This window comes from Austrofundulus limnaeus, unplaced genomic scaffold, assembly GCF_001266775.1.
Source record: "Austrofundulus limnaeus strain Quisiro unplaced genomic scaffold, Austrofundulus_limnaeus-1.0 Scaffold504, whole genome shotgun sequence".
Lineage (NCBI taxonomy): Eukaryota > Metazoa > Chordata > Actinopteri > Cyprinodontiformes > Rivulidae > Austrofundulus > Austrofundulus limnaeus.
The window spans coordinates 6,910-17,276 of NW_013952906.1; the positions used below are offsets into that span (position 1 = coordinate 6,910).

At 39.8% G+C, this 10,367-nt stretch overlaps 1 protein-coding gene across 1 annotated transcript in view; it reads left to right on the top strand.

The window, feature by feature from the left end:
- The first annotated feature begins 70 nt into the window (after nucleotides 1–70).
- The window catches only part of spcs3 (signal peptidase complex subunit 3), a 14,442-nt gene continuing 4,145 nt past the window's right edge, over nucleotides 71–10,367 (top strand). The window contains exons 1-4 of the mRNA XM_014025852.1: nucleotides 71–424; nucleotides 2,823–2,896; nucleotides 3,205–3,281; nucleotides 5,787–5,902. Of these exons, the coding sequence (XP_013881306.1) occupies nucleotides 282–424; nucleotides 2,823–2,896; nucleotides 3,205–3,281; nucleotides 5,787–5,902 (410 nt within the window). The 5' untranslated portion in view covers nucleotides 71–281. The remainder of the gene's footprint in view (nucleotides 425–2,822; nucleotides 2,897–3,204; nucleotides 3,282–5,786; nucleotides 5,903–10,367) is intronic.

Sequence of the window (10,367 nt, forward strand, 5' to 3'; positions counted from 1 at the left end):
GAAGAAGAAGAAGAAGAAGAAGAAGAAGAAGAAGAAGAAGAAGAAGAAGAAGAAGAAGAAGAAGAAGAAGAAGAAGAAGAAGAAGAAGAAGAAGAAACAAAAAACAAACACACTCGTGTACAGTAGGTGGCGGTATGCACCTTGTAGTTGCTGCGATCCGCCATAATAGAAGAGAAGAAGAAGAAGACCAAAACAGGAAGTGACGAGGACTTCCGGTTGTGGCTGTATCAGTGAACCGTTGTGTTTCATCCTCTGGTTCGGGCTGCAGCTGTTTTCTGAAGATGAACACGGTTTTATCGAGAGCCAACTCGCTGTTCGCCTTCTCCCTGAGCGTCATGGCGGCTTTAACCTTCGGCTGCTTCGTCACTACGGCCTTCAAGGACCGGAGAGTGCCCGTGGACATCCACGTCTCCAAAGTGATGCTGTAAGTCATCTTCTGACCCAGTTCTGAACGACCAGCTAACAGCTGTCGGATCCGACCCACTCCAAACCACCAGCTGGACTTTAGTTTCATGGTTTTGTTCCGTTTATAAGCCGCGTTTTTACTTCCGGGCAGATGAAAGCATGTGTGTCACTGACTTCCGGGTGGAGCTTACTTTACCTTCATTGACTTTATTTAGCAGTAATGTTGCATGTACATGTAGGGATGTGTATAAATGTTTAATCCTACACTAATATTAACTCTGACAGCGGATTCATAAAGAATATTTCAAACCTACAAAATAACACCAGAATCCTGTGATTATCTGAAGTTATTGATGTTTGTTCAGGTGAAATCACATCATGTTTTCTTGTTCACAGCAGAACCAATGGGATCATTTCACCTTGTTGTTTTCTATTTTTGATCATAACTTCCTCAGTGTTCAACATATCACCATGAAATGTTAGGAAAAGATTTCCATTCTGGATTTGTAGGAAGCATCTTGTATCCTAAAAACTAATAAAACTTAATAATAGCCAATTCAAAAGTAGCAGAAAAGGTATAAAATAACATTAAAAGACAAACTGTAGCATCAAATCAACTTAATGTGTCTTAGAAAGTAGGGTTGGGCATAATCGTATCGTGTGCAATTAATCGTCAGAAAAACGTTAATCGGTTAGTTTTTGTCACTAGATGATTAATACGATTAATGCCAGCAGGCAGACTGACTGGAGCTTACTCTGGTCAGTCTGCTTGGTGCTCCTCTCTGCTTCAAGTATGACAAACATTTAAAAATAAAGTTGTGTAATTTATTTATCTATCAACACAATTTAAAATATGATGTATAGACTGAAGTCTGTAATTTTCACACAATTTGGAACAAATTTTTTAGAAAGATCAAATCTTTCCCACTAAATTGGTCATGTGACTATGAAATAAGGAAGTCCAGGGACTCCAGGGGATTAATRGTCAAATTAATCATTATCAGCTAAATACCACAATTAATCGTGATTAAGTTTTTTGCCAATATTGCCCAGCCCTATTAGAAAGTAAGGAAATAAAAACAATTTAAAAACCATGTGGACATGTGTTTTGTAAACAAAGCTCATCAACCAATGACAGCGTGTTAAATGTGTCAGGTGACGAAGACGAGCATCAAAACACTTTGCAACAAGAGCTGTTCTGGATTTTAAAAAACCATAACTTAGACGTTTCAAATCATCGAATGTGGAACAAGGACAGATAAAATAATGTTCTTCATGGCAGATTATCTATTTAAGTTTCACTAGAAAAACTCAGGTGATTTACTTTGATCCTCTTTTCAAAAAACTGTCTCTTCAAAACGCATCAACGAAGACGAGGCTGTAGCTAACTACCTGACGGCAGCCCGGTTTGTTGAAACTCGTAGAAATAACGAAGCAGGAGGAAATTACAAACAAACGCATCGAGCAGCCTCGCAAAATCTGGTCACAGCAGTTTGTGAAGAAAATGGCAGCAGCTGCTGACGACATGTCAACATCCCTACACTGATCTATTCATTATTGGTACTTAGATAACACAAAAAAGTGAGAATCATTTATTTCCATTGTGGTCCAAAAATTAAGTGACAGTTCTACGGAGGAGAAGAATTCATTCATTCATTCATTCATTCATTCATTCATTCATTCATTCATTCATTCATTCACAGAATAAATGAATGAAATGCATGTTGTTTTTATAAAATAATGGTGTCAAACAGGATTCAATAACTGATTATTTGTAGTAATTTTACGTTTCATTACTTTTGTCAGTTTCAAGTTATTGTAGCAGCCTATTAGGTTGCTGAATGGTAAAAATGATAAAAATAATGAAATATGATTTTTTAATGTAAAACTATTATTAATTAGTTGTTATTGTAATTAACATTTATATATATTTATACGGAAGCATCAACTGTCACACGAATGAAATTATTTTTAAACTGGATCTCATAACGAGAAAACTCTCATAAAAACGAGAAAATATGTCATTATAACGACAAATATCTTGTTATAATTAGAAAACTGTCTTGTAAAAACGAGAAAACTATCTTGTTATATCAACATAACCATCTCGTTATAACGTGTTATGGTTTCTTCTGCTTTGTCACTTTTACGACGTTTATTGCCTGGATGGTGTGATGGAGAACACGACTGAACCACCATATAAAAACAAACAAACAGAACACGTATTATTTGGGTTTGTGCTCAGACGTTGCAGCTAGTAGCACTTGTTTTAGCAATATGCACTCTGTAATCTGAATTCAGGTTTTAATTGACTTACATTATTAACATCCTGGTACTTTCAGCCCATTCACCTGAAGTCTGTTTAAAACCTTATCTCTGTTGTTTCCTTTTGTCTGACTTTTATTTCTGTTTAACAGGAAGAATGTTGACGACTTCACAGGACCCAGAGAACGAAGTGATCTGGGTTTTATCACCTTTGACATCTCTGCTGATATCCTTTAGTTCTGGTTTTGCTGTTTGAGGAAAGGAAGTGAAAACAAATGACTTTGTTCAAATGTATACATTTATTTAGAACAACTAAAACGGTTAAATATTATCGTAAGTTTTTTCCTTTTCTCCCTGCATTCCTCTGACATGAAAGTCTTGTTCTTCTACATCTACTTTACTTCATTAATGTATGAAGACAACTCTTCATGTCTATATAGCATGCAAACAACCCAAAGGACAATATGACCTGTCTGATTTCTGAGGTTTTTAATGAAAGTGTCTGCACTTTGATTGTTCTTTAACTTTTCACACATTTGGAGCCCATTTTTGACTGGAATGTTAAACAGCTGTTCCTCTACCTGTCTGCTGAATATGCCACAAAGAGCAACGTAAGTCACTGTCCGCACACATTAATAAATGTTAAAATATGAACATTCTCTTAAAACAATCATGTTCCCTGCTACCTTTCATGATTGTTCAAGAGAAAGATCATCTGTTGGTGAGAAACGTTTTAATGAATAACTGTCAGCTACTACCACAGCACATGTTAGCTCTATGTGCACATTTGGCTGAGTTGTAGGTGTTCTGTGTTCATCGTACAGCTCAGGCAGGAGACAGATCTGTGTTCCTTCATACAGTTTAGGATGGAGAAGGGTTCTAGGTTACATCTTGCAGCTCAGGAAAAAGACAAGTTCTGCAATACATCGTACGGCCCAGGAAGGAGACTGGTACTGTGTTCTATCATACAGCCCAGGAAGGAGACTGGTACTGTGTTCTATCACACAGCTCAGGAAGGAGATGGGTACTGTGTTCTGTCATACAGCCCAGGAAGGAGACGGGTACTGTGTTCTATCACAGCCCAGGAAGGAGACGGGTACTGTGTTCTATCACAGCCCAGGAAGGAGACGGGTACTGTGTTCTATCACACAGCCCAGGAAGGAGATGGGTACTGTGTTCTATCACACAGCCCAGGAAGGAGATGGATACTGTGTTCTATCACACGGCCCAGGAAGGAGATGGGTACTGTGTTCTATCACACAGCCCAGGAAGGAGACTGGTACTGTGTTCTATCACACAGCCCAGGAAGTTGACGGGTACTGTGTTCTATCACACAGCCCAGGAAGGAGACGGGTACTGTGTTCTATCACACGGCCCAGGAAGGAGACGGGTACTGTGTTCTGTCATACAGCCCAGGAAGGAGACGGGTACTGTGTTCTGTCATACAGCCCAGGAATGAGATGGGTACTGTGTTCTATGACACGGCCCAGGAAGGAGACGGGTACTGTGTTCTGTCATACAGCCCAGGAAAGAGACGGGTACTGTGTTCTGTCATACAGCCCAGGAAGGAGATGGGTACTGTGTTCTATCGCACAGCCCAGGAAGGAGATGGGTACTGTATTCTATGACACGGCCCAGGAAGGAGACTGGTACTGTGTTCTATCACATGGCTCAGGAAGGAGACGAGTACTGTGTTCTATCACACAGCCCAGGAAGGAGATGGGTACTGTGCTCTTTGACATGGCCCAGGAAAGAGGCGGGTACTGTGTTCTTTGACACGGCCCAGGAAAGAGGCGGGTACTGTGTTCTATCACACAGCCCAGGAAAGAGGCGGATACTGTGTTCTATCACACAGCCCAGGAAAGAGGCGGGTACTGTGTTCTATGACATGGCCCAGGAAGGAGACTGGTACTGTGTTCTATCACACAGCCCAGGAAGGAGACGGGTACTGTGTTCTTTGACACGGCCCAGGAAAGAGGCGGGTACTGTGTTTTATCACACAGCCCAGGAAAGAGGCGGGTACTGTGTTCTATGACATGGCCCAGGAAGGAGACTGGTACTGTGTTCTATCACACAGCCCAGGAAGGATACGGGTTCTGTGTTCCATCACACGACCCAGGAAGGAGACGGGTACTGTGTTCTATCACACGGCCCAGGAAGGAGACAGATCTGCGTACCATCTTACGTCTCTGGAAAGTGGCGAGTTCTGGGTTCCAGTTTTACAGCTCAGGAAGGAGAATGCTTCTGTGTTTCATCACAGGACTTATGAAAGAGCAATGGGTTCTGCGATACATTACTCGGCTCATGAAGGAGACAGGTTCTGTGTTCGATACAGTCCTTTTAGAAAGTCAAAGAAAGTTTTTAATTCTTTCTAAGCCATAATCATCAGTGTAATATGTGAGTTTCACTTTCTGAACTGACAGAAACAAACTTTTTCAAGATTTTCTACTTTTAGAGGTGCCTCTATTTGGGTCGAACCTGGGATCTCCTCCCTCTGAAGGGAGGCATCCAGGATTGTAATCAATATAAACCTCATCTGACTCCTTTCGATGTGGAGGCGCAGAGGCTGTACTCCGAGCCCAGCCCGGATGACACAGCACCTGGCTGAGCCCGGCCACCATTTCAGCTGCTTGTATCAGGGATGTTGTCATGATCCACATCTCATGACCACTGGTGAGGGGTGGAACAGAGCAGCTTCAGGTGGGACACAAGCTGGACAGGTCTTTAAGCGCTGACAAAGATCAACCCATTTCTTGGAGGTTGGACACAGCAGACAGTAACAACAAAATCCTATGAAGAAAGCACTTAATGGCAACAATAACAAATGTAAACACATGTTGCCCCTTCACATTTCTGCCTGCCCCACCACATAACCATTCCTAGAACTGACCCTGGTTTAAAATGTCTTTATCAGAAGAAAAGAAGCAAGAGAAACCCAGGAGAGAACTGTTTCTGCAGAGGAACCACCTTTCGTTTCTCTGCATCAGTTTTATGTCTGAGAAGAAAACCTTTATTTCTGAAGAGTACTTGTTAACCTGACACCATGTTTGTAATGTTCTGTTGCACTCGGTGTGTATTTGTCCAAAAGAGTAAAAGTCTTTGTGTGTTTGTTTCAGTCTCTGAACCAGGTAGTGCTGTGGGATAAGATTGTTCTTCGAGGTGAAAACACCAAACTGAGCTTGAGAGACATGAAGTCCAAATACTTCTTCTTTGATGATGGYAACGGCCTCAGGTCAGACACACACACACAGCTGTTTATATTTCACTGTGTTAGAATGACTCATAAATTTGTTTGTACTTCTACAGCTCAACGAAACATTGGTTCATTCCTCATGACAAGTGATTTATAGTGTAGAGGATTTTTTTTTTCACTGAAATACTTCCGTTAATGATGCAAGCCTAACATTTGGTTCATAAGTTCTCCATAGGTCAGTTTAATAAATGACTAAAGCTACGTTCACACTGAACGTGTTTTGAGCTGCAGGAGTGGCCAGTTTACATGCAAAGTGTATGGTGGACTCGGAGCGCGTCTAGCCCATTTAGCGCGGTGCACAATGAAGCCGTAGGTGTGGTTTGAGCGTTTGACCTGCATGCAGTGCATCCAGAGCAGCAGACGCTCGCGTTCAAAAATGTGAACTTTTGCTACTCGATGCGCCGCGTTTTTCCACGTGACGGTTTCCTGAAAGTTGCCCACTAACCTGAAACAGACAGGAGCTCTTTATCTGAAATCAACCATCTTCAGATGGTGTTCTGGCAGGAGATACCAGCACCGATGCAGGTCAGAGGCTCGTTAAACTGACCGCAGTGTTAACCTGCCCAGAATACTTTCCACTGCTCACCAACATATTCCCAACACCTGTCAGAACTCCCTTCTGTGATGTGTGGTCTCAATGGTCAGTTTGGAAGTTCATGACAGACTGAATCTTAGCAACTTAYCTGYTGACATTTATGCTGCAATAAGATGATAAATAAAAGAAAATGCAACTACAAGTTACGAGAATAAAGTCATAATATTACAACAATAAAGTCATATAAAAGTCATAAAATTACAAGAAAAAAGTCATAATATTCTAGCCTTTACATGAAAAAGCCTGCAGTTATCACTGCATAATGTTGAGCAACTTGTCAAGATGTTTTTTTTTGTATTGCTTAAAATAAATAGTTAATCTTTTAGCACTTTAGTATCAAATTATCAGTAGCAGGACTTGGAAATTGTGCAAACGACTATAAACTGAAGCTGTATTGTAATTAATGGATGCATTGACAGATTTAGTCATGTAGTTAATTTGGATGAAATCATATTAATCTAACAGTGATCCAGGTCATCACGCACTACTTTATAAACACACACACATGGCTGTACATAAGTGTGAGGAAAATGAGGAGGAAATTAACGGAAAATGGACACGTTATATAGGATTACGACTTTTTATCCTGTAATATTATGACTCTATTCTCGTAAAATTAAGACTTTTATCTAATAATGTTATGACTTTATTTTCGTAATAATAATTAAAAATTTCTGTGTGGCCCTTATACTCCGTTGTAGATACTGGAGCTAAACCTGAATTATTAATGTTTATTTATTTACGTGTAAGGTTTTAACTGTGAAGTTATTCTTTCAGTAAAAAAGACGTGTAAATACACGTCCCGACGCGTATTAAGTCCGACATGAAACAGAGCACTATGGTAACGGGGAGCACGTGGTCACGTGAAGTCGAAGTCAGGCGAAGGGTAGACCGTCTCATTTCACAGCAGTTTTGAGCAGACTACCTGTCCAGGAAGGATGTGGCCTACGTCTACGAGAACTCTGTGGTTTCAGGAAAAAAAAAAATCCAGGAAATGGTGAATGCTCTCCCGGGAGGTGTTCACCTGAGCCGAGCGCAGCCGACCCCCCACCCACAGAGAAAGGGAAAAAGCGTGCACACGCCCTGCTCTGTTCTGATTGGGTACAACTTTATCTGTGGTTCTCTTTATTGGGTGAAAGAACCGTCAGTTTAATCCCTAGATGATTTTAATAATTTTTTTTTTCTCCCGTTCATATTTACAATGACAAACACCTGCAGAGGAAAACTTAAATTCAGGTCTTTTATTCTTGGTTTTCAACCAGACAACTGGGAGGCGGGATCTGGTTGTCCAAAACGAAATGTATTGTCTTGGACAACCTAAACAATGATTGTGTAAACCCGTTTTACGTTGATTAAAAAAAACTTCGTTCTGAAGGTGTGGCGGCTTGTATTTAGCTGTGGCAGTGTGCCACGATCAATTACCTTAGGGGAAAGCCTGGAGGTAGTTAAATGGTAAGATGCAGAGAGTTCTGACTAGGGCTGTGTATTGGCAAGAATTTGGCGATATGATACATATCATAACAGAGGGGTCACGATACGACATATCCTGATATATTGGGATACTGTAAGCAAGGCGATATATTACGATATATTGCGATTTTTTTGTCCAAAAATTCTATTAAATAAAAACCTCTTACTGAAAAAAAGAAAAAGAAAAGCTAATGTTTACTTACAATGCTAATGCTACCCTTACTCTCTGGCGCTCAAGAAGTAGAGTAGCCAAATGGCTGGCTCACTGCTGCCAACTAGTGGTCAGAGGCTGAACTACAACATAAAAATGAACGGTTGGCAAGAAGGTTGACATTTTAAACCTTAATAAAAAATCGATACAGGGCTTTAGAATATCGATACAGTATCGGGAAATGAAATATCGCGATATTTCAGTGTATCGATATTTTCTTACACCCCTAGTTCTGACTGGTGTTGGGAAAATGTTGGTGAGCAGTAGAAAGTATTCTGGACAGCCAGCACTGCAAGGACTCCCATCAAACGTGGCTGCAGGTCTGGCTGACATGTTAGAMGCTCGGGCTGACATGTAGCTTTGTTCAGCTGTAAACCTGAGCTGTAGCTGTCCTCTTATAAGCTTTTTAATCCAGAAATGTCAACATGTCCATAACTCATACGGATCCTCTTTCAAGTCTTTTTTTTATTGCCAGATCAAAATGTGCATCAAAATGTAGGCGTAACTGCAAATTACACATCTTTAGTTTTCTTATTTACAGAGATATTAAAGAAAACTGTTTTCTGGCAACTTTTTATGCCATGTTTGTTGAGTTGTAAAGATAGAAGTAGGAACTCTGAAGAAAACACTTTAAAACAACAAATATTCTGCTGTATAATGTGTGCACACCTTACCACCTCCTCATTTGTCTGTCTCCTCCTCTGTGAAGTCCTACAACCAGCTTTAAATTTAAAATGTCTCGATTAGAAGAAAAGGAACGAGAACAATCCAGGAGAGAACTCTGCCCTGATCAAAATTTTAAGACCCATTGAAAAATGGCAACAATTCAACCTTAAAGCTCTGAGCCACAATAACCATTCATTAGAGACAAATGAAGCAGATAAATGGAGATATTAATCAGGGAGGTTGATATACTGAGAGCAGAATGTGTTAGATTATTAATCTTGTTAGCCTGAAAGTTTTCCTTATTGTGAGACATTTTACTAAGTACAGTTGTCTTACTGCACTGGTGGCCCTGTTTACATCAGACCGGTCTCTGGAAATGCTAATGTTTACTGGGGTGAATACACGAAAACATCACCCGTTTACATGYAACRACTAGTAAAGTCTTTTATTGTTCCTTTAAAATTAATATTTTGAGTCTAAACAGCAGAGATGCTGTGCATATATGACTCAGTCAGTCATATCTGCTGAYTCAGGGTGTTATAAGAGGGCAAAAATGTTTTTTTTTAATCTGGCAACCCTGACAGTCTCATTCAGGCACTGATGATGCAGCAGCAGCATGATCACAGAACCTGGTGAATAAACTAARGTTCATTTGGACCTAGGATGCTTTTTGTGTTTTTCTCCTACAAGCTGTTAAGTGTAAGACCTTATTTTGTAATAACACATTATGTAATAATGTAATAAAATCAGGCTTGAAAATGTAATAAACTCGTGCTAAAACCACATTATTTAATAATTAATGCAAAATATAATAAAAGTCTTCAACACATTTTGTAATACTCTCAGCCACATTATGTAATAACTTTATTACATTTTGCGGCAATTGTTACCGAATGTGGTGATGTAATAATCTGGTGCATTGTGTAATAAACAATCAATAACCAGTATTTCTGTTCATCCTAATCTATATACTTGTAATAACTGTCATGTTYCAAATACTACATAATTAAATCTTGATAACTTTGGTCAATAAACACAGAACTTCTCATAATTTATTTACATTTTCAGATTTACTGTCCTGATCCCTGRTACAGAAATTATTCCACTTTGTAAACAACTCTCAAAATATATCTAAAAGTTAGTTGTACATACATGTCAACCCCTTCAGACGTTTACCTGTATAATGAGCCTTAAAATCTGTAGTTTTTGTAAAAAAATAAATCTGTATTAATCACAGGCAGGTGGGGTTGGGGGGTGCAGGTGGACTGTCGGCTGTAGCAATATCAGAAAGAAACGAGGGTGGAAGAACTTATTTCTAGCAGCAGAGTGGGTTGGAAGTGGATGTTTGATGTTAATAGTTGTTTTTAAGTCCAGGAAATTGTTGTGATTCAGTTTGCATTAAACTTTTATGCTTTTTTTGTTTAATACTAGCCTGGTTCAAACCAGACCCTGTCCTTCACTTTGCTTCGTACAAGGGTCTGGACTTGATGCATAGAGAATCG